Source organism: Convolutriloba macropyga, chromosome 12, assembly GCF_964194025.1.
Source record: "Convolutriloba macropyga chromosome 12, txConMacr16.3, whole genome shotgun sequence".
NCBI lineage: Eukaryota > Metazoa > Xenacoelomorpha > Acoela > Convolutidae > Convolutriloba > Convolutriloba macropyga.
In genome coordinates this window covers 25,365,820-25,385,634 of record NC_134479.1, presented here as the reverse complement: position 1 = coordinate 25,385,634, position 19,815 = coordinate 25,365,820, and the positions used below count along the sequence as shown (strand labels likewise).

The window sequence follows — 19,815 nt, the reverse complement described above, 5'->3', positions numbered from 1 at the left end:
TCCTTCTTATTGTAGTCTTCTGACGTACACTGGATAATGACAATTGATGGTCTCAATTGTTTCTTATGAAGATATAAATAAACATTTTAGTGATTTCAGTTAATATCTACCGATTTTAATCACTTTGAAATTAATTGTTTTCAAAAACAGGAACTTTTTTAATTTCGCAACTTTTTGCTGTTATTGTCGACCTGCTACCCAGTCGCACTGAAGACAGGTCCCATATCTTTTCTAATGAAGTATAGGTCAATCTGTTTTGTTCAGGTTTTATCTGATGGAAGTTTAATTTTGTTATTTTTTAAAATATAGACGTCGAGTTTTGGTCGTAATTAATATTTGTCATTTGATGTTTATGATTGTCTGTTCTAGTAGTTCTATTAACAGCAAGTTTCATCGGCCATCAAACGTGTCATTATTTTTAATCCATTAGTGATTTTGTTAAACGATATGTATGTTTTTGAACGTTTTCTATCTCTGCCTCATTTGGTAGCCAATTAGCCAAAAATGTGGATAAACGGGGTCGGTGAAAACGCATATTATCGAGCCTCTTTGCATATATTGATAATTAAAATCCCCATTATTGCTCCGCATTCAATAGTTACTAAATTAAGGAACTCAATTATTCGTGAAGTTCATTTTGGGATTCTATACAAACTCAAATAATGTGAAAATGAAATATTGCTGGTTTCGAACCAGCATTTCGTACTTGCACGCTTAGTGTGTTAAACATTACATCAAGCAGTATTAAGGTGTCGACACTGGGGTAACTCTTTTAACAGCTTATCTCGTTCGTCAAAATTTGATCTTTTTAGCGAAGTATACTGAGAACAAGCAGAACTTCCTATCATTCACAGTATCAAGCGTATCGTGCGCGCAAACTATATTGTTGTTCTTTTTAACCTTTTTACCGTTACAATTGCTTACAATATACGCAAGCTTAACTTGACTGAAATGTATGATAAATATATGAAATGTTTTTTACCTTGGGAATGTCCTCTTGATTGTACAGATTGATCTCGACCAGTTGACCTCTGACCCCTCTGCAGTTGTGCACGTCTATATCCATCTTCTTCAGCACCTCGGATATCTCCTCTGAGAACTCGTAGTCGAACATTACGTTGGGGTTCGCAGGCTTTACCTTCACTTGGAACTGTCCAGATTTGGGCGTCTTCGTTTTAACATATATTTCTAAGCCTAAAATACACACGATGTGGACAGTTGAGGAAAAAAAGAATCTGTCTCGTTTCCTTCTCTCAGCCATATTCCACTAGGGATTATATTAAAGCAAATAATTTGCGATTGAAAATCCAAATTTAGTTTTGCTCGTAAGTCGTTAGCATTTAGTGAACACGTCGTGTGTAGATTATACGTAATACGTTTGTTTAAAAGACCAAGTTCACGAGAAACTAATGCAATGATATCTAACAGTGCAGCATCCCCTGAGCAACAACTTACAATAAGAAGCAGTTTTGATTCAATTTTGATAATATTTTCGAACAACAGATTCTGTTTAGTTTTCCTCGCTCTACCATGTTTCTACTAAGCTTTCTTTACATAAATGCACCATGCAATAAAGATGTTAATCAATTCCTTTCTTACCTGCGACTACTTTTTTGTGGAAACTGTCGATGACCATCTGTACTTCTTCGGCTGTGGACAACCTGACTGTGAAATTGAATGGATTTGTGGAGAACACATCCATCACATTAATGCTAGATGAGACAAACTCTTGCTTGATCTGCTGCACAACCTGTAATTGAACATATATTTGAAGCACTCAAGCGACAGTTTTAAAACGCCGGATATCTGCAAGGCCACATCCTATATAGTACCTGATTAGCACTTGAAGCAACTCTGTGAGAGATCTCGCGTCGCTACTGGACCAAGACGAAAGACATTTTCTCAGTAACTTCACCAGAATCATGTAACACTACTTGAAAGTCTACTATTTACACAACGGAAAACTGTCGAATATATTCTGTTTCGAACCCCCCCCCCCCCCCCCCCCCCTCCCCCATGCTGTTTATGACCCCCAGTTACAAATTATGGGTTGTTTTATAACACGTTACCATATAAAAAGTAGTAAGTGCACCTGTTGCGTAAAATTTTCATGCCCACAAAGATGGTGGGTCCGAGACAATAAGTCCAAATTGTCAACCACATGAACGCAGAATAAAAAGATTGAACACAGCTCGTACAAAAGCGAGAAAAAAGAAGTAACATGGTTTAATCTTTAAGAGCTACTCAATTAATAAAAATAACAGGTAGATTGCCAGAAAATAGCCAACGTTGATCAACGTTCGGATTGAATCAGGTCGAAAATGAAAAAAAAACTAAGGCTGCCACTTATTGCTTTAGGGTTCTAATATGGTCCGCAGTTCCATTAGATTTGTGAAACACGGCGAATTCCGCCAACAAATTGAAGGACAACGAGCTAACACAAATAACAGTTAGCAGTATACTCTAGGGACCATGATAATTTACTGCACTCGTTCTGCCAGCCTTTAACGTTTATCCCGTTTATCTAGCTTTTTGACCCTATCTTTATTAGCGTAAATTTATTGTTCCGACCCACTTTAGTGGGGGAGGAAATATATACTCAAATGGGTTTTTATTTGTTCAGTCAATTTTGGCCGATCGATATAATATCGCAGAGAGTTGTGAGTGGTATCATTAGAAAGCCCGTCCACCGTGGAGCATGGAACTAAATAGATTGTTTTAATTTCAAATTTTTACAGGGAGTTATAAGTTTTGTGAACATTCGCCCGATTTAAGATGCTTTCGTTCAAGCTTTTCGTAATCCATTTTTCGTCAATTTTGCCAAAACATGTTAAAAGTGTTAACCGTACAGTTATTGGTGTAATCCTTGAAGATAGAGGAGGGTTCGATGCAAGTTTTTTGGCTAGAAATTAAGCTCAATTTTTCAAATCAGAATTTGTCAAAAATGGGACTAAATATGCATTTTAGGCAACTTTCTTCACATTTGCTGGACACAGACACCTAAAAACTGCGCACATATTCCTCGTGAGCTCACAAAAGAGCTAGTTGTACTCCCGCTGGCCCCAAAAGACACTGAAATCACAATTTCACCATTTTTTTGTAAGTATAATACTCGATAATTATACAAAATGAATTATTCATTTTTGATATACTAAACAATTATGTTTAAAAATTGACATATTTCGCAACCATTTGAACAATCAAGTGTTTCCTTAGACGCGCAGAAAAATCAGAGCTAATTTTGATCCCACCATGGATCCTTACGATAAAACTTTATTTGGGCGGGGTCCTTTTTCAAAAAAATTTCCGCATTTGTAATTTTTTTTTATGTTAATCGCTGACAAGAAACTCATATCAGGGCTTAAATATTGACAGATGATATTTACAAAAAATGAGGTCCAACGAAAAAAATATTACGGTTGAAGAGTTAAGCTCATGGTTTTTATTGCTTCGAGCAAAAACTTTCGTAAGAAAATTATGGCTATGCTTTCATTTGTTATACTTTTCGTAGTTCAAGGACTTAGTCTCGCCAATCAGAGATTCGACTGCCTTCTTTAGGAGCTAAACAGAAACCTAGAGAATACCTTCAGTTGTTATCTAATGTTTCTTACGCCTTGAAAATATTTGATTTAAATGTCGCTGACTCAAATTCTTGGGTAGTCTCAGTAAAGATAGGCCAAAACCCATTTACTGTGAGATTTAAGTGAAAGTTTGTAACGTATTATATTTAACTGATGGTTTCTTGGTTTTGATACGAGTTCACAATTAATTTTCATTTTGGACAATAATTACCAATTTTATAGATTCATTTTGTTTCTTTGTCAAAGTATTACATTATTGACAGCTCCAATTAAAGAAATGAAGAGCTGGAAGAAGGCAACGCGATGAAAAACGGCGAAACTGAATGTTCATTTTGTTGTCGAATAGTTTATGCTTTTATGGGTTGAGACATAGATCTCGAAGATTTTATTATTGCTTGTGTTTGTGTTTCCTATCTGATAATGATAGTTGTCAATTGCTTCCCCAAGACGTATAATTGAACGTATCTGACAACTACAGTTGATAGCAAATTATTTAAATGACTATCAATTGAATTTCTTTAAAAAGAAATAAAAAATTTGATTTGTCTGCCTCCTTTCTGCTCTCATTTTCGTCATCAAGTGACTCAAAACTCTGGAGCGATGCGATTTGTGGAGAACACATCCATCACATTAATGCTAGATGAGACAAACTCTTGCTTGATCTGCTGCACAACCTGTAATTAAACATATATTTGAAGCACTCAAGCGCCAGTTTTAAAACGCCGGATATCTGCAAGGCCACATCCTATATAGTGCCTGATTAGCACTTGAAGCAACTCTGTGAGAGATCTCGCGTCGCTACTGGACCAAGACGAAAGACATTTTCTCAGTAACTTCACCAGAATCATGTAACACTACTTGAAAGTCTACTATTTACACAACGGAAAACTGTCGAATATATTCTGTTTCGAACCCCCCCCCCTTCCCCCATGCTGTTTATGACCCCCAGTTACAAATTATGGGTTGTTTTATAACACGTTACCATATAAAAAGTAGTAAGTGCACCTGTTGCGTAAAATTTTTATGCCCACAAAGATGGTGGGTCCGAGACAATAAGTCCAAATTGTCAACCACATGAACGCAGAATAAAAAGATTGAACACAGCTCGTACAAAAGCGAGAAAAAAGAAGTAACATGGTTTAATCTTTAAGAGCTACTCAATTAATAAAAATAACAGGTAGATTGCCAGAAAATAGCCAACGTTGATCAACGTTCGGATTAAATCAGGTCGAAAATGAAAAAAAAACTAAGGCTGTCACTTTTTGCTTTAGGGTTTTAATATGGTCCGCAGTTCCATTAGATTTGTGAAACACGGCGAATTCCGCCAACAAATTGAAGGACAACGAGCTAACACAAATAACAGTTAGCAGTATACTCTAGGGACCATGATAATTTACTGCACTCGTTCTGCCAGCCTCTAACGTTTATCCCGTTTATCTAGCTTTTTGACCCTATCTTTATTAGCGTAAATTTATTGTTCCGACCCACTTTAGTGGGGGAGGAAATATATACTCAAATGGGTTTTTATTTGTTCAGTCAATTTTGGCCGATCGATATAATATCGCAGAGAGTTGTGAGTGGTATCATTAGAAAGCCCGTCCACCGTGGAGCATGGAATTAAATAGATTGTTTTAATTTCAAATTTTTACTGGGAGTTATAAGTTTTGTGAACATTCGCCCGATTTAAGATGCTTTCGTTCAAGCTTTTCGTAATCCATTTTTCGTCAATTTTGCCAAAACATGTTAAAAGTGTTAACCGTACAGTTATTGGTGTAATCCTTGAAGATAGAGGAGGGTTCGATGCAAGTTTTTTGGCTAGAAATTAAGCTCAATTTTTCAAATCAGAATTTGTCAAAAATGGGACTAAATATGCATTTTAGGCAACTTTCTTCACATTTGCTGGACACAGACACCTAAAAACTGCGCACATATTCCTCGTGAGCTCACAAAAGAGCTAGTTGTACTCCCGCTGGCCCCAAAAGACACTGAAATCACAATTTCACCATTTTTTGTAAGTATAATACTCAATAATTATACAAAATGAATTATTCATTTTTGATATACTAAACAATTAAGTTTAAAAATTGACATATTTCGCAACCATTTGAACAATCAAGTGTTTTCTTAGACGCGCAGAAAAATCAGAGCTAATTTTGATCCCACCATGGATCCTTACGATAAAACTTTATTTGGGCGGGGTCCTTTTTCAAAAAAATTTCCGCATTTGTAATTTTTTTTTTATGTTAATCGCTGACAAGAAACTCATATCAGGTCTTAAAAATTGACAGATGATATTTACAAAAAATGAGATCCAACGAAAAAAATATTACGGTTGAAGAGTTAAGCTCATGGTTTTTATTGCTTCGAGCAAAAACTTTCGTAAGAAAATTATGGCTATGCTTTCATTTGTTATACTTTTCGTAGTTCAAGGACTTAGTCTCGCCAATCAGAGATTCGACTGCCTTCTTTAGGAGCTAAACAGAAACCTAGAGAATACCTTCAGTTGTTATCTAATGTTTCTTACGCCTTGAAAATATTTGATTTAAATGTCGCTGACTCAAATTCTTGCGTAGTCTCAGTAAAGATAGGCCAAAACCCATTTACTGTGAGATTTAAGTTAAAGTTTGTAACGTATTATATTTAACTGATGGTTTCTTGGTTTTGATACGAGTTCACAATTAATTTTCATTTTGGACAATAATTACCAATTTTATAGATTCATTTTGTTTCTTTGTCAAAGTATTACATTATTGACAGCTCCAATTAAAGAAATGAAGAGCTGGAAGAAGGCAACGCGATGAAAGACGGCGAAACTGAATGTTCATTTTGTTGTCGAATAGTTTATGCTTTTATGGGTTGAGACATAGTTCTCGAAGATTTTATTATTGCTTGTGTTTGTGTTTCCTATCTGATAATGATAGTTGTCAATTGCTTCCCCAAGACGTATAATTGAACGTATCTGACAACTACAGTTGATAGCAAATTATTTAAATGACTATCAATTGAATTTCTTTAAAAAGAAATAAAAAAATTGATTTGTCTGCCTCCTTTCTTCTCTCATTTTCGTCATCAAGTGACTCAAAACTCATTAATAAGAAGTCTCGTCTCCTTTGGTTGATTCTAACATTAATTTCTGTTCGTTATATGTTTTGACTGATGGCTTCGATCATTTAATTTCATTAAAAAAATTCGATGCTGTTCAATTTTTGATTTCTTTTTGTTGTCATTTCTACGTACTGCTCTTATAAAGAAGAACTAAGGAAGAACTGATGTTCAGATAAGAAGCAAGTGATTTACAAATCTTGCCGATATCATATGGTGTCTGAAAAATTTTTGTGAAGTATTGGCTTCTGCCTGTATTTGTTGTTTTGTAGTTGCAATCCTGAAGTGGTGCAATCCAACCCTTAGTGAAAACCTGTGTTATGGTTTTAAAACTTTTTGTCTTCAAAACATTTGGATTTTTGAGCCTCATTTTTTGGTCAATTTGTAAATGAGTGTCTGTAAAGAGAGGTCACAACCCGTTTCCATTAAGTTATAATTTAATCATTATAACAATTTTTGTTTCAAACATTTGTTTCTTGGCTTTGTTTTTTTACAAGGTACATTTATTTTTTGATGGTCCTTTCTAGTAATGCTATTAAAAACTATTATCATCGGCCCTCTGCAGTGGCATTAATTTACTCTATTAGTGCTTAGTTGAGCGATATGTATGTTTTTGAAAGTTTGCCATCTCTTTCTCATTTGGTAGCCAATTAAGTCCAGAAATAGACGAGCTGTTTCGGAACATTATGTGCAAACGCGCGTTACCGAACCTCCTTGTTGACTGAATACTCAATTCTATTTAGTTTTTATTACTTAGAGTTATTCAAATATTAGAACATTATGCACCCGATGACGCCCAATTGCCAAAAAAAAAATTTCCAGCAAGACAGTTTTCAAAAGTTTCATAATTTATTACAATAAGAGGTTGCGTTTTAAATTTCAAATTCAAGATTTGACTCTCTAATTGCTTACATTTTAACAAAATAAACGCAAAACCGGCCAAACTCCGCGACCTGCAAGTCATTTAAGTAACCTACAAAATAACCAAGCCAAATAAAAACTTTCGTTCCAACATGACTTCAACATAACTTCAAATTATTTTTTAAAAAAACGCATGACTAAATTATTAAGAATTTGCTTTGAAATTTTTAGGCGCACCAATAGAATGTCATGACGTTATGACCAAAAAACAAAAAAGAACACGAATATACACAAATAGTAGAGCTCCACTGTCGCAGATTTTTTCTGTACTCGGAATCTTTTTATTTTGAATGGAAAAAATTCAATTTAAAATAATCCAAATAACCATACCAAAACTACAAAAGATCAAAAAACAATTTCTGATTATATTCCACCATAAATAAAGAGGACATTCCAGGCAAAATCTTAGGGCAGCCATCATCCAGTCAGAAAAACTGTTCTCCAAAAAACATTCGAATCTAGCCTCATTAAAAGTTGAAAGTTTTTGTTCTAAGCTGCCATTGCAATGTGAGTATAAGTACTTCAGAAAACATACAAATAAAATAAAATCATACATTAAACATGGCCAAAGGAAGTCAAACTCGTCAAACGAAACATCACGCAAAAATATTAGTTCTGAATATTGAAGTTCCGATTTCGAAAGCGAAAAATAGCTCACAGCGCAAACGCTAAATTAGATCAAATAGTTCTGGTCCAGGTTTATTTCAAACACTTACATTCTCTGACCGTAAAAAAACTATCGTAGTCTGCATTTCTCTTGGTGAAAAATATCCAATCAACCATATTGACTGGAAATAGCAGTGAAGGATTAAAAAGCGTAAAGCATAACCGACTGACGTCGGATGAATTGCTCTCAAAGAGCGGCAAGCAGTCGGCTTCGTCAGTAGCTAGCGGCTTCGTCAGTAGCTAGTGAAGGGACGCGTTTTGAGCACAGCGTGGGGTGCACAGGGGGGGGGGGGGGTGGGGCTGATGGGGGCAACAATTGGGGGGGGGGGGGGGACAGTGGGAGGACGTCTTTGGCTGCAGGAGGCCCCTACGACCTGAAAGACGCGCAGGGGTCGGGATGGGGGGGGGCGGTGATGTGGGTGGGGTGGTTGTGGTGGGGGAATTAGTCAACCTCTAAAAGAACCGCCCCTCACACCATAAGTAAAAGTGTCCAAAACAGTTTCTCTGAATCGCATACTTGGAGACTACTGAGCTGAAAGGCTCTAACAGCACTTAATGCCCATTGGGCGCTACCTGTTTATCCTGTTTTTGAGGACGCAAAGTGAAATGGGTCATAAGAAAATCGCATTGGGTCATAAGAAAATCGCAAAGACCGACAGGAACTAATATAATTGCTACAAACTTCGTTTGAGAGCGATTAATAATTTGGTCAATTTATTAAAGTCAAGCTTAATGTGATACCTGTAAGAGCAAAATGCGGTACTAAAAATGTTCTGCTGAAGATCAACGGACATTTTCACTCTTTGGGAGCTGAAAAATTAATTTTGGCATAAAGTGTTCCGAAAAAATGGATGCCATTTATTGTTAAATAAAGAAAACAGCTTCGAAATTTTTCTGCTACTCAAGAGAGACCCTTACTTGATTCGTCATGAAAGTTTACAAACTGACCAAGTAAGGTAAACTAGGTTGTTTTTGAACAAATGTTTCAAACATTCTGATGTTGAAAATGATAGGAAGTGAGCATAAATTTGAAATCTACAGAACTTATTTTTGAGTCATTAAAAAGATTTAAAGCAATAATATTTATGATCATGAGTCAGTATTTAGCAGCTTCTATCTATAGCAAAACTCTTCGAGACAAAAAAAATTCAAACCAGACTCCTCAGAACGCCATTTTCGGCTAAATTGTGTTTATACGAACCTCTTCAGGTATTTTGAAATTTCTTCTCCTAGCTGAGACGTATACTGTGAACAGATCTTCAATCATGAGTTCAACTTCCTCTTCTGGTTCAGTTTCTTCTTTCACGGCTGCTTCTGTACCACCTAAAAAATTATTACCGCTGGAACAAAATGAGCAGATATCAAACGTCTTTACTTGAAAGTCCTTTTTATCTGTAAGTCACAAACATATTTTAAAGGAAACGCTTGTTCAGCTATTTTGAAAACAGCAAGGCACCTAGTTTTCAAACAAGAACCCCTCCTACAATGAATTCTGACAGCAAAACCTCAGAAATAATCCCACCCCGAACCCAAAGCTAATGCCAAAAAATAGTTCGCAAACTTTTTTAGCTGAAAACCTTTTACCTTTAGTTTAATAAAGTCTGTCCAAACTCAAACTCATTTTTTCAATTTCGACTAACCCTCCTGTGATCCCTCAGCTGCCCCATTTGCGCCATCCTGCGGATGGTCTCCGTTCGATTCACCGGGTGGCGCCACGTCTTCTTCAGTTTTCACCATCTTTGTGGCTCTCTCGTGGTCATCTTCCGTACTCATCTCAGACTTGCGCTTCATCGTGACGTCATCAAGGCCGCCCGGTGTGGAAGTGTCATTCTGCAAAAGATATAATTAAGACAGAGTCATTGAATTGAATTCCAAAACCGCGAACCATGTCCAAATGTTTTGAAAAGAAATATTGTAGAAATATAATATTCTGGCATAAAATGTTCCAAAAAATGGATGCCATTTATCGTTAAATAAAGAAAACAGCTTTGAAACATTTTATGTTTCGAAGTCTATATTTTACGAAACATTTTAAGCCAGAAATTTAGAAATAATTTCTTTCTGCAAGTTTTGTTTGATATGAGTTCATCGATGTTTCCAAGATAGATGTTTCCATCGTAAAATATAGACTGGTCCAGCTACCGAGTACGGAAAACTAAGTCACGCTTTAAAGCTCAACATTTCTCTTTTGAGCGTGCTTATCTACTTAGACCACAGTTGCCATTAGAGAAAGGCACGATACAAATATAAAACCAAATAGACGCGAACGGTCTTCGACGTACCGCCGAGTCAAACATGGTAGCTGTTTCACCGCCCAACTGGCTTCCGACGTTTGCATCTTCAGAAAACTGATCCATTAACAATCTAAAAAAACAAAACCTGCAAAATCACAAAGGAATAAAACAATCTGAAAACCGTTCCTAATTTCATATAGACAAAAATGGTTGCTTAAGGTCTCACCCAATACGAGCAGAGGATGACAAAGTTGAATTATAAAATGAAAACCACAAGGACATCAGAAGGTCGGCCAAGATCGAGAATATCAATTTGTCCAGGTTTTCGAATTTTACCCATTATTTAATTGTGAAGTCCCAATGACTGTCAAGGAAAGACGCAAAGCTTAAAATCAGTCAATACAAATATTAAATGAAACAAGAAAGGCAAGAATTTGAATTCAGCCAGAGCTCGCTAAGTCGCAACATAGTTAACATGCATCAACAGTCGAACTATTTTAGGAGTTAACAGAAAAAAAAATCACAGAAAAATCATCTAAAATAAGGCCACGCATTCATGCACGCTTTCTGCAGTTTCTTCGAAAAAAGTCGCATCGCCAACTTTACAAAAAAAACAGTTTAATATTACAATTGCAAAATGTAAAAAAAAGACAATGGCACATCTGAAATCAAAAATCAGTTCTCTAATTTTTCAAAGGACTCAGACTCCTATCATACAATTTGCTTAACGCTTCTTAAATTGTACGCGAAAAGGGAGGTTTCAATATTTTCCTATCACATAACTCATAATACTTCATTAACAAAGCAGCTTTCACTGCTATATATCAATTAAAAAGTAAGTTATTCCACTAATTCCGATAATTGGCATCTCATTAGCTAGTCTTTGATAAAAAATATCAGTGCCAAAAAAATTTATACAAAGCTTCAGAAATACCAAAAGCGTTGTCATAACATGCAATTTTTGGCAATCTGTACAAAGATCGCGGATTAAAGTAGGCCTTACTTGTTGTTCCAACCCCACTTCAGTGGGGGGGAAATTAACTATATACTGAGGTTTTTTGTTCAGCCAGTTTTCGCCGATCAAAACATTCATAGTACAGAGTTGTGAGTAACTTATAAAACATAGAATAAGATATTGAGATAATTTTCAATTACCATTTCCCAAGGTGTTATCGAGGTTTAAACAATTTTTAACATTAGCTCATTTTCGTTATCTTGCTCAGGTTTCTCTATATTTTGCAGAAAATTCGATCAATATTGCCTAAAAACGATTGAAAATTCTATCAAATGTGTTATTCGTTCTACGTTCAAAGATGAAAGTTGCTGAAAAGTTGGAACCGACTCTTCGGGTTAAACACTAGGCAAAATTTTCAAATTCTGCATTTTTTATTTTTATGAAAAATGGCAACAAATATGCTTCTTTAGCCACATTGTCACCATTCACCGATAATAAATAGTAAAGATAAAAAACTGCTGACAATCTTCGATCACTCATAAGAAGGCTAATTTTGACTCCTATTCCTATGAAAGTTTTCTGGCACTAACAATTTTCCCACCTTTCGCCTATTTAAATCAATATTTATTTTTAAAAAAGCATCAATTAGTCTCATCATATTTAGAGCTTCTTCTGCCTAAATATCTCTTTCGCAAATAATTACGCAAATAATTACAAGAGCGATTACGTTCTTCTAACAACTGCGCAATGGTAGCAAGAGGAGTTTTGGTCTCGTTCATGAAAAAGGCTCGGAATTGTAATGGTGTATTGTAATTTTTAAATTATCTTTGACATATTTTCCATCCCAATTACCGACAAGTTTTTTTCATTTACAGATTCTAATGAAATATCCCATTTACGTCCAAAAAGCTCAACGACGAAATATCATAATTTCAAAAGCTAATGGTTAAATTGGATCCGACAACAAATTCCGCAAAATTTAAGCAAATCGATTATTTCATTTTTCGCTGAAAGATTATGATTGAATTTTTATTATTGTAACCTTTTAAAACCTTAACTCTGTCAAATTTTAGCGCAGTCTCATTATCGGCGGTTTTATGTTTTAACTTATGATTCCATGATTTTGATTGTGTAAGTTTTCTAAAAGTCTTGACCGTAATTAATGTTTTTATTTGTGCTCCCTTTTTCGTCTCTTTATAATATCACGCGAACGACAAGTTCTGTCGTTGTTGAAAGGAGGCCCGGTTGAATATGTATAACAATTTCAGCGAATAGCATAAACTTTACCGGCCTGAACACATTTCTTGCGAATTTCGTTTTTTTTTCGATATTTGAATGTAATTCATGTTCTTTTTGTAGTCGTATGAAGAATGACAGTCCTCAATGGCCTTCTACAAAGGTATAAGTGAACTTTTAACTCCTTCAGTCGATGATTTTAATGACTTTGATCTTACTTGGTTTGATGTTCAAATGAGGCCAACTTTGACATATGTATATTTCTTCGTTAAATAGTTAATAGGTTAAGATTGTAATGGCTTCAACGTTGTTTGTAAAAATTTTTTTGTGTTTTTTTTAACGTTGCTTGTATTTGTGTTTATTGTGTATTCTTATGACTTAGTTACTCTAAAAAAAGGTAATAATGGCTTCCTAGACAGTTACATGTGAATTATCTAGTTTTTTTATGTTCAAAGCTGATGATTTCATGACTTTTGATGTTATTTGGTCTTTAAAAAATACAATCGATATTCAAATTTTTCTGTCTTTTTGCCTGTGCTCATCAAAGACAGGTTCCGTCTGTTTCTTTGGTCAATCACAGGTCAAAATATAGGTTTGGTCTGATACTATTTTGAGTTTTCACTAATTGTTTTTTTAAAGAGATTTGACCGTAGTTAATGTTATTTGTTTTATTTTTTTCGTAGTCTCATTAATGGCAGGTCTCAACGTTCCTCTAAAGAAGCCTCTTTTTGAACAGTATGTGGATTTTTAAATTCTGTTCTATTCTCTTTGGTAGCCTGTGTAAATATCGAGCCTCTTTGATCTACTTGGAACTAAACGACAAATTTTTGCGCAAAAAGTGTAGCAATAATTTGATCATTCCGTACTAGCAAAACGCTTGTAAAATTCTAATGCAGCCTGATCGAAATGTGATCTGAAGTAAAAAAAAAATTATAACAATCCAGCGATCCATTACATAAGCCGCAGAATTGAAGTCAAAGAGTCACTGCAAAATCCGAGAACATTATGCTTGTCAACATTAGAAGAGAATTTCTAAAAGGCTGCGAAATGAAGTTAAGGGAAGACTTTATCGGAGACCTGTTGTCGTTTTTATCATGAAATGTGATTCCGAGTTCAATCACTTCTTAAGCTAGTGGCCAAAATTAAAAAATTGTGAAGTGAACGAGACTCCCAACGTTTGAAGCATTTGAGCAATTCTGCGCCAAATTGCTTACAAGGCGTTTCTACAAATATTTCTAACCCAAACGGTTAAGTGACCACTTTTTCCCGATGGTACTGATGTTTTGGAGAAACATACCTGGATCAATCGAAATACAGGGACAACATAATAATACAGAAAAACCAAAAATGGACCACGATAAAGTTATATTCACTTTACCGAAGACGAAAACAAATTCTTGCAATTTTTTTGCAGCCAAATAATAGGGTACTGAAATCAACAAACTCCGACTTTAACACTTCTCTGTACTTTCTCGACAAGCGCATGAACTCCGCCGTGTCACTTACAGTTCCAGTTTCCTCCAATATCTCAAAACAAATTGATCGGGGGACAATTTCATATTTCAAAAATAATACAAAAATACAGCTGTGACGAAATAATTTGTGATCGCCGCATCGGTTTATGAGATACAAGCAAGCAAAAATTGAAGTTTTTGAAAATTTTTCCCCGTAATAGCTGATATCTTTAAATATTACAACTCAGTGCGTAAGGATCTCACTTTAAAACATATACTCTTCACAATGATATTATTTTCATAAAGAAAATAAAACATTTTCCCGCGTATGTCTACGTAACTATGTTATCTATAATGGTCACTGTTCAAATAATAGTTATCAATATTTCCGAGCAAAAAATTTCCGAGTTTGAAGAAAAACGCAATTTTTCAAACAATTATATTTTTAAAATTCTTTTGAGATTCTCATCTTTTTGACAAAGAAACTTTAAACCCGTCATTGCAAGAAGCGAAAAGGATATGGCAATTTCCTTTAACATGAAAGTTTTATCAATTTTGACTAAACAGAAACTCGAAGCTACGTTTTGAAAGCCAGTCTTCATTGTTTTTCTGGAAAAACATTACTGGTAGTTTTTTTTAATTAAATGCTACAAAAATTTTGATCTAGGTAAGGTCATAATTTCATTACAGAAAATTTGCACTCCGCCCCTTCGAAATTGTATTAAATATTGTATTGTACTACATTATTGCGAAGGGGTCTCACAGCTAAGTTACAGCTAAGATGTAAAGCAATAGAATGACCACTTTATCAGGCTATAAACAGACGCTCATTTACAGTTCATTTAAACAGTTGACCTTTAAATGCTCTTTTTTGAATACTTTAAATCGTTTCGTGCACGACAAATTGAACAAAATCTCACAGTTTCCTTTACATAATACGTTTCTTGCGAAGCCAAAAGCAAAGAATATAAATAACAGCTTTCAACTTCCCAACCTGCTAACTATTCCCAACCTGCTAAAATTACTGATTGCTACTTAGAAAAATCAATTTCCTCTCTTGTTGACTATTTTTCATACCGTTCTCTAAAACTGAATTAGAAACAGTTCATTGTCTTTGGCACTTCATCCGCAGCAGAGTCTATTAAGATTGCCAACCATATAATAAAAGTTAAGAATGTAAAATATCTCGGAGTAATATGGGACAAAAAGTTGTTGTACCAACAACAAGTTAAACAAATACTCAGCAAGATGGCGTAAGGAATAAAAAACACTTTATGTCCTCAGAAGCGTAGTACCATACCATTTGCGCAAAATCCTACTGAATTCTCTTGTAATTAGTCATCTCCAGTGCTCAGCTGTTTTGCTCTTCCATTTCAAAAATTTTCTTACAACCTTAGAAAAGCAACTCAATTGCGCAGTAAAAGCCTGTTACTTTCATCCATTTAACAATTCTTCACTTGGTATCAAACTGGATAATTATATACTGCCAATAAAACAATTGCTTGAATACAGAACAGCACTGTATGTCACAGAACAGCACTGTATGTCAATCAAATCTTGACATATAAGAAACCTGCCTTCAAGAGAATAACAGGACTTAGCTTGCCAACTTATAAGTTTTAAAGACATTCAAGAACGAAAACCATTTTTCTCGGAGAGGTCAAAAACATCATGGCTGGACAAAAGTTTCATCGGAAGAGGCTTATCATTTAATAATTGTCTTGAAAAAAACTTAAAAGGGAATGAATCAAACAGGCGGGTTTTTTCCAACAATTTCAGAAGGACCCAATGGTACAAATTGTTGACAATTTTTCTTGGAAAGCTTTTACGATTAACTAACGCTTCATTTGTGAGTTTGTATACTCACATTTGAGCTTAGAATTTGTCTCTTCTACGAAAATCTTTTATCTGTTACCTAAAAATTACTTATAATTTATGTTATATCTTTACGCTGCCATTTGTGTTATTTTTAGGTTCCCTGACCTATTTATACTCAATTGGAAATGCAATGTTTTCTTTTTTTAACAATCTAAAAATACGCTGATACTTCTCCCAACATTGAGGCTGAAATCAAGGCAAGGCACTTTTGCTGAAATTCTCAGAAAAATTGACCATTTTTAAAAAAACTTTCTAGAGAATGAAAACATTTCTATGACATTAAGTTTCTCACATCTAATTTATCAGCTTTTACCTTCTACCTTAAAAAACAGAAATTTTTGCTGCAAATAATCAATCCAATTTGCACAGGACACAGATTTTTTAAGACATTCACAGATTTACAAACGATAAACTGTACACGAACAATTAATTGACAAACTAATGATCATCCTTGTAAAATTTCCTCCAACAATTTTCCCACATCGCTGACTTTTTCACCGACTAAGAACTGTCGTTCTTGGTCGTCGTTCTCTGAGCCTCGGATCCGAAGATTCAAGTAACCGAAAGACAATACCAATGCCGAGAACCCGCAACAACAAATAGCCACAATAGCAAACGATTGATTGAGAGACGAATATGAAACACATGACGATCTGATTGCGTCATCAGTTTCAGGTTTGAAGTCACATGATTGGTCAAAAATTACACCAGTCAGGAGCGGCGCTGGAGTTGTGCCAAAAAGGCGAAGTATGAACAAAGCAACTCCAAAACCAAACGAACGGTACTGGGGCAGTACAACTCGATCGATTGCGGTCGTTGTTGATGGGAAGACGAAAAATGCGATAAAGCACATTAGGGACAGCACAGTACCAAACACAACAAACAATACTTTACCGCAATTGCTCTCGTCTGAACAATCGCCGGGTTCCAAAACCGTGTTTATGGTTTCGTCATAACAGCTGCAGTGGGTGATATCATCGTCTATACATCCGTAGAAGCAAGGATTGTACAAAGAAACTTGATGATCAACACAATAAGGCTTGAATACGTAAGGATCACAATTACAATCTGTAACGTTGCATGTTGTTCCTCTGTAGTCGTAAACACGTGAAACATTGATATCATTTTTCTTGTCGCAAGGAAACAACAAAGCAAATCCGAGGACAAATGTGATGAATGATCCGACCAGGCAGGATAGAAAGAGGTCCTTTATTGAAAATTTGAATATTTTCGGAATCAATCCTCCAACAATAACCGCCATTATAGACGTAGGAAATACGATACACGCACATAAGAGAGCTGCTTCTTTTGAGGAAACCGAGAACAAAACTTGGGATAACTGAGGTCCAAACATTGCGAGAGATACAACGAAAAACGCGGAAGAAGTTGAAGCGATGATTAGTGATACATATAACGGGTTCGTGAACAAATGGCCAAATCCCGATCGAACATCGTTAAAAGTCATTTCTTCCGGGGCAGTAACAATCGATTTGCTCTCTATGGACCCGTAGCCAGCTGGAACCTCCTTTCCTTTGCGAATTTCAGCAGAGTTTGGGAATTCTCGAGGAAAGCCGATTAGCGGTATTATTACAACAAACTGTATAATAGCAATGATCAGAATGCCCAACCAGTAAGCTCCAATATATAATGGACTACTTTGCAAGTTTTCCAGTTGTTCTTCAGTCAGAGAGTTGTACCTATCTGAACTTTTCTGAACGTCATCAAAGGGTAGCCTGAGAACAAGCCACCCTATGACGTAACCGAGACCAGGTCCCCACACAGCGGTCATGGAAAATATGGCGTTGTAAATAATGAAATCCTCATCTGATAAGTTTTTATCGAGGTAGTCGAACGAGTTGGCCCATAAAGCTGCATTTCCGAATCCCATGATTACGCAGCCAATGTAAAACACATAAATCCAGTCATGGAGATCTTTTGCAGACTCGATCTAAACAATTAAATTCACGACCTTAAAGCAAAAAAACAAATGCTTTGACCTAAAATAACAACTAAAGGTTTTATTCAAAACGATTGTTTAGATTTGATGCCTATGTACATCATTTTTAGGCTACTATAAAAACTTTGATAAAATGGTTTAACGAAACAATCCATTGAAGACAAACTATTGTTGCAAATCGATTATTACACTGGAAAAATATTAAAATATGGAAACAGTTTAAGACAGCTCACCTCAAATTCTGGCGCGCAATATCCAACTTCCAAGTCATCGGCTTGTGCCACCAAATGACCCATAACGGACGGCTCATCTTTGGTCATATAATGTGGAACCAACAGAACAGAAGTCCCCAGAACCTGTACAAATAACCCTAGAGCCAAGATTCGAGGCTGCGATGATCGACCACCGATGTACGAAATGGGTAACAAAGGCAAAAGCGACGAGAACTCGAAAAGCGCCGGCATAACAGATACTTCAAAACTGCTAACTCCGAACCGGGTCTCAATCGCGGTGAAGGATGACGGCAAAAATCCATTTGTTAAAGCCCCTTGGAGCAATCCTGATAACGAGATACAAACAGCAAAAAGGCTGATCTTGTTCAGTGGTTGAAGAAAAGCAGGTCGAAAATTAAAAACGCCATAAGACGTTCGTGTATCAACGTTCATAACTACTTTTTTACCATTCTTGTTTTGATTAATTACGCAAAAGAATGAAGGCACATTGGCTTGCAAATAAAAAATTATTGAAAACTAACATTAGCTCAAAATAGAAGTATGGTTTACAATCTCACGCTTTGTTGATAAGTAAAAAAGTTCTTGCTATGAACAAAAGTATCATGCTGATTAAATTCTCTATCAGTTTTACAATTTTTGGATCGTTAAAACTTGGCAACTGACCTCACAAACGCTTTCATGAAGCTTTTTAACTAATACAGATTATTTTCAAATGCAAGCTGCTTCAATTTGAACTCGATTTATCGAATCCTCAAAATATAAACTGTACAATGCTTCATGAGGTACCAAAATATTCAAGAAAGAATTATTATCTTTGCTCCATTTCAGCACACTTCATGTTCAAATATACGTCTTAAAGCATTTTACTCGTGCACTTATAAAAACTTTTCAAAGTCAACCGCAAAGATTGCTATTTTCGATTGCCCAAGGAATCGAAACATTTGGGAGAAAACGCCTGAGTATTATTTCAGCTTTCAAAAACCTTGACTTCAAAACCAAAAAATTTTGTATATATGAAACTGCGCTATCTATCATTTGGTACTGACATTGACAATTAAAAACTATCAGGCGAAAAGAGAAAAATTGTTAAGCATAAAAGGCGTTCAAGCAAACTTGCAATTACCTATAAATCATAAGACGCTAACACTGCTGAAATTTTTAGGAAGATAAGTGACTAACGTCGGGCGAATAGCTCTCAAAAGACCGACAAGCGGTCGGCTTCAGTCGAAGTTAGCTAGGGCAGAGGGATGCTAGCATTAGGGTGGTGAGAGAGTAGTGGGGGAATTCAAGCGTTGCCGGGGTGAGGGTGGGCGAGGGAGTTTCAAGCCATGGGGGTAGGACAAGGAGGGCTGGACGAGAGGGGACCAAATCACACGCAAGGTGGAAGAAGGTGCACAGGGGAATGGTGGGGAGAAGGGGTGAGCGAGAGTGGTCGAACTAAGATTAAGAACCGCCCTTCACACAATTGTCTCCTAAAACAGTTTTGGTGACTCGTATTCTTAGAGACTAGTAGAACTTAAGAGAGCTGCTCTGCCACTTAATGCCTTCCATCTTCACCTGTTTATCCCGTTTCAGAGGACCACAGGTTAAAAGGGCCA

The 19,815-nt window shown here is 35.9% G+C and overlaps 2 protein-coding genes across 2 annotated transcripts in view; both read right to left on the bottom strand.

The window, feature by feature from the left end:
* Positions 1-10,645, bottom strand: part of LOC142351003 (uncharacterized) — a 33,716-nt gene extending 23,071 nt beyond the window's left edge. Inside the window, exons 1-5 of the mRNA XM_075403043.1 lie at positions 10,553-10,645; positions 9,911-10,100; positions 9,472-9,593; positions 1,600-1,750; positions 983-1,194 (exon numbers count right to left, since the gene is read on the bottom strand). Coding sequence (XP_075259158.1) covers positions 983-1,194; positions 1,600-1,750; positions 9,472-9,593; positions 9,911-10,100; positions 10,553-10,627 — 750 coding nt within the window. The 5' untranslated portion in view covers positions 10,628-10,645. The remainder of the gene's footprint in view (positions 1-982; positions 1,195-1,599; positions 1,751-9,471; positions 9,594-9,910; positions 10,101-10,552) is intronic.
* Positions 10,646-16,295: 5,650 nt separating this feature from the next.
* LOC142351235 (solute carrier organic anion transporter family member 4C1-like) lies at positions 16,296-19,009 on the bottom strand. Its single transcript, XM_075403375.1, has 2 exons — positions 18,218-19,009; positions 16,296-17,975 (listed from the first exon to the last, which is right to left on the bottom strand). The coding sequence occupies exons 1-2, from the start codon at positions 18,647-18,649 to the stop codon at positions 16,473-16,475; spliced, it is 1,935 nt and encodes a 644-aa protein (XP_075259490.1). The 5' UTR covers positions 18,650-19,009; the 3' UTR covers positions 16,296-16,472.
* Between the last annotated feature and the right edge of the window lie 806 nt (positions 19,010-19,815).

Excerpts from the sequence above, each read along its gene's own strand:
- LOC142351235 (XM_075403375.1), bottom strand. The coding sequence starts at position 18,649 with ATGAACGTTGATACACGAACGTCTTATGGCGTTTTTAATTTTCGACCT. Across the intron at positions 17,976-18,217 it reads ATTGCGCGCCAGAATTTGAG|ATCGAGTCTGCAAAAGATCT; the intron begins GTGAGCTGTCTT and ends TTAATTGTTTAG.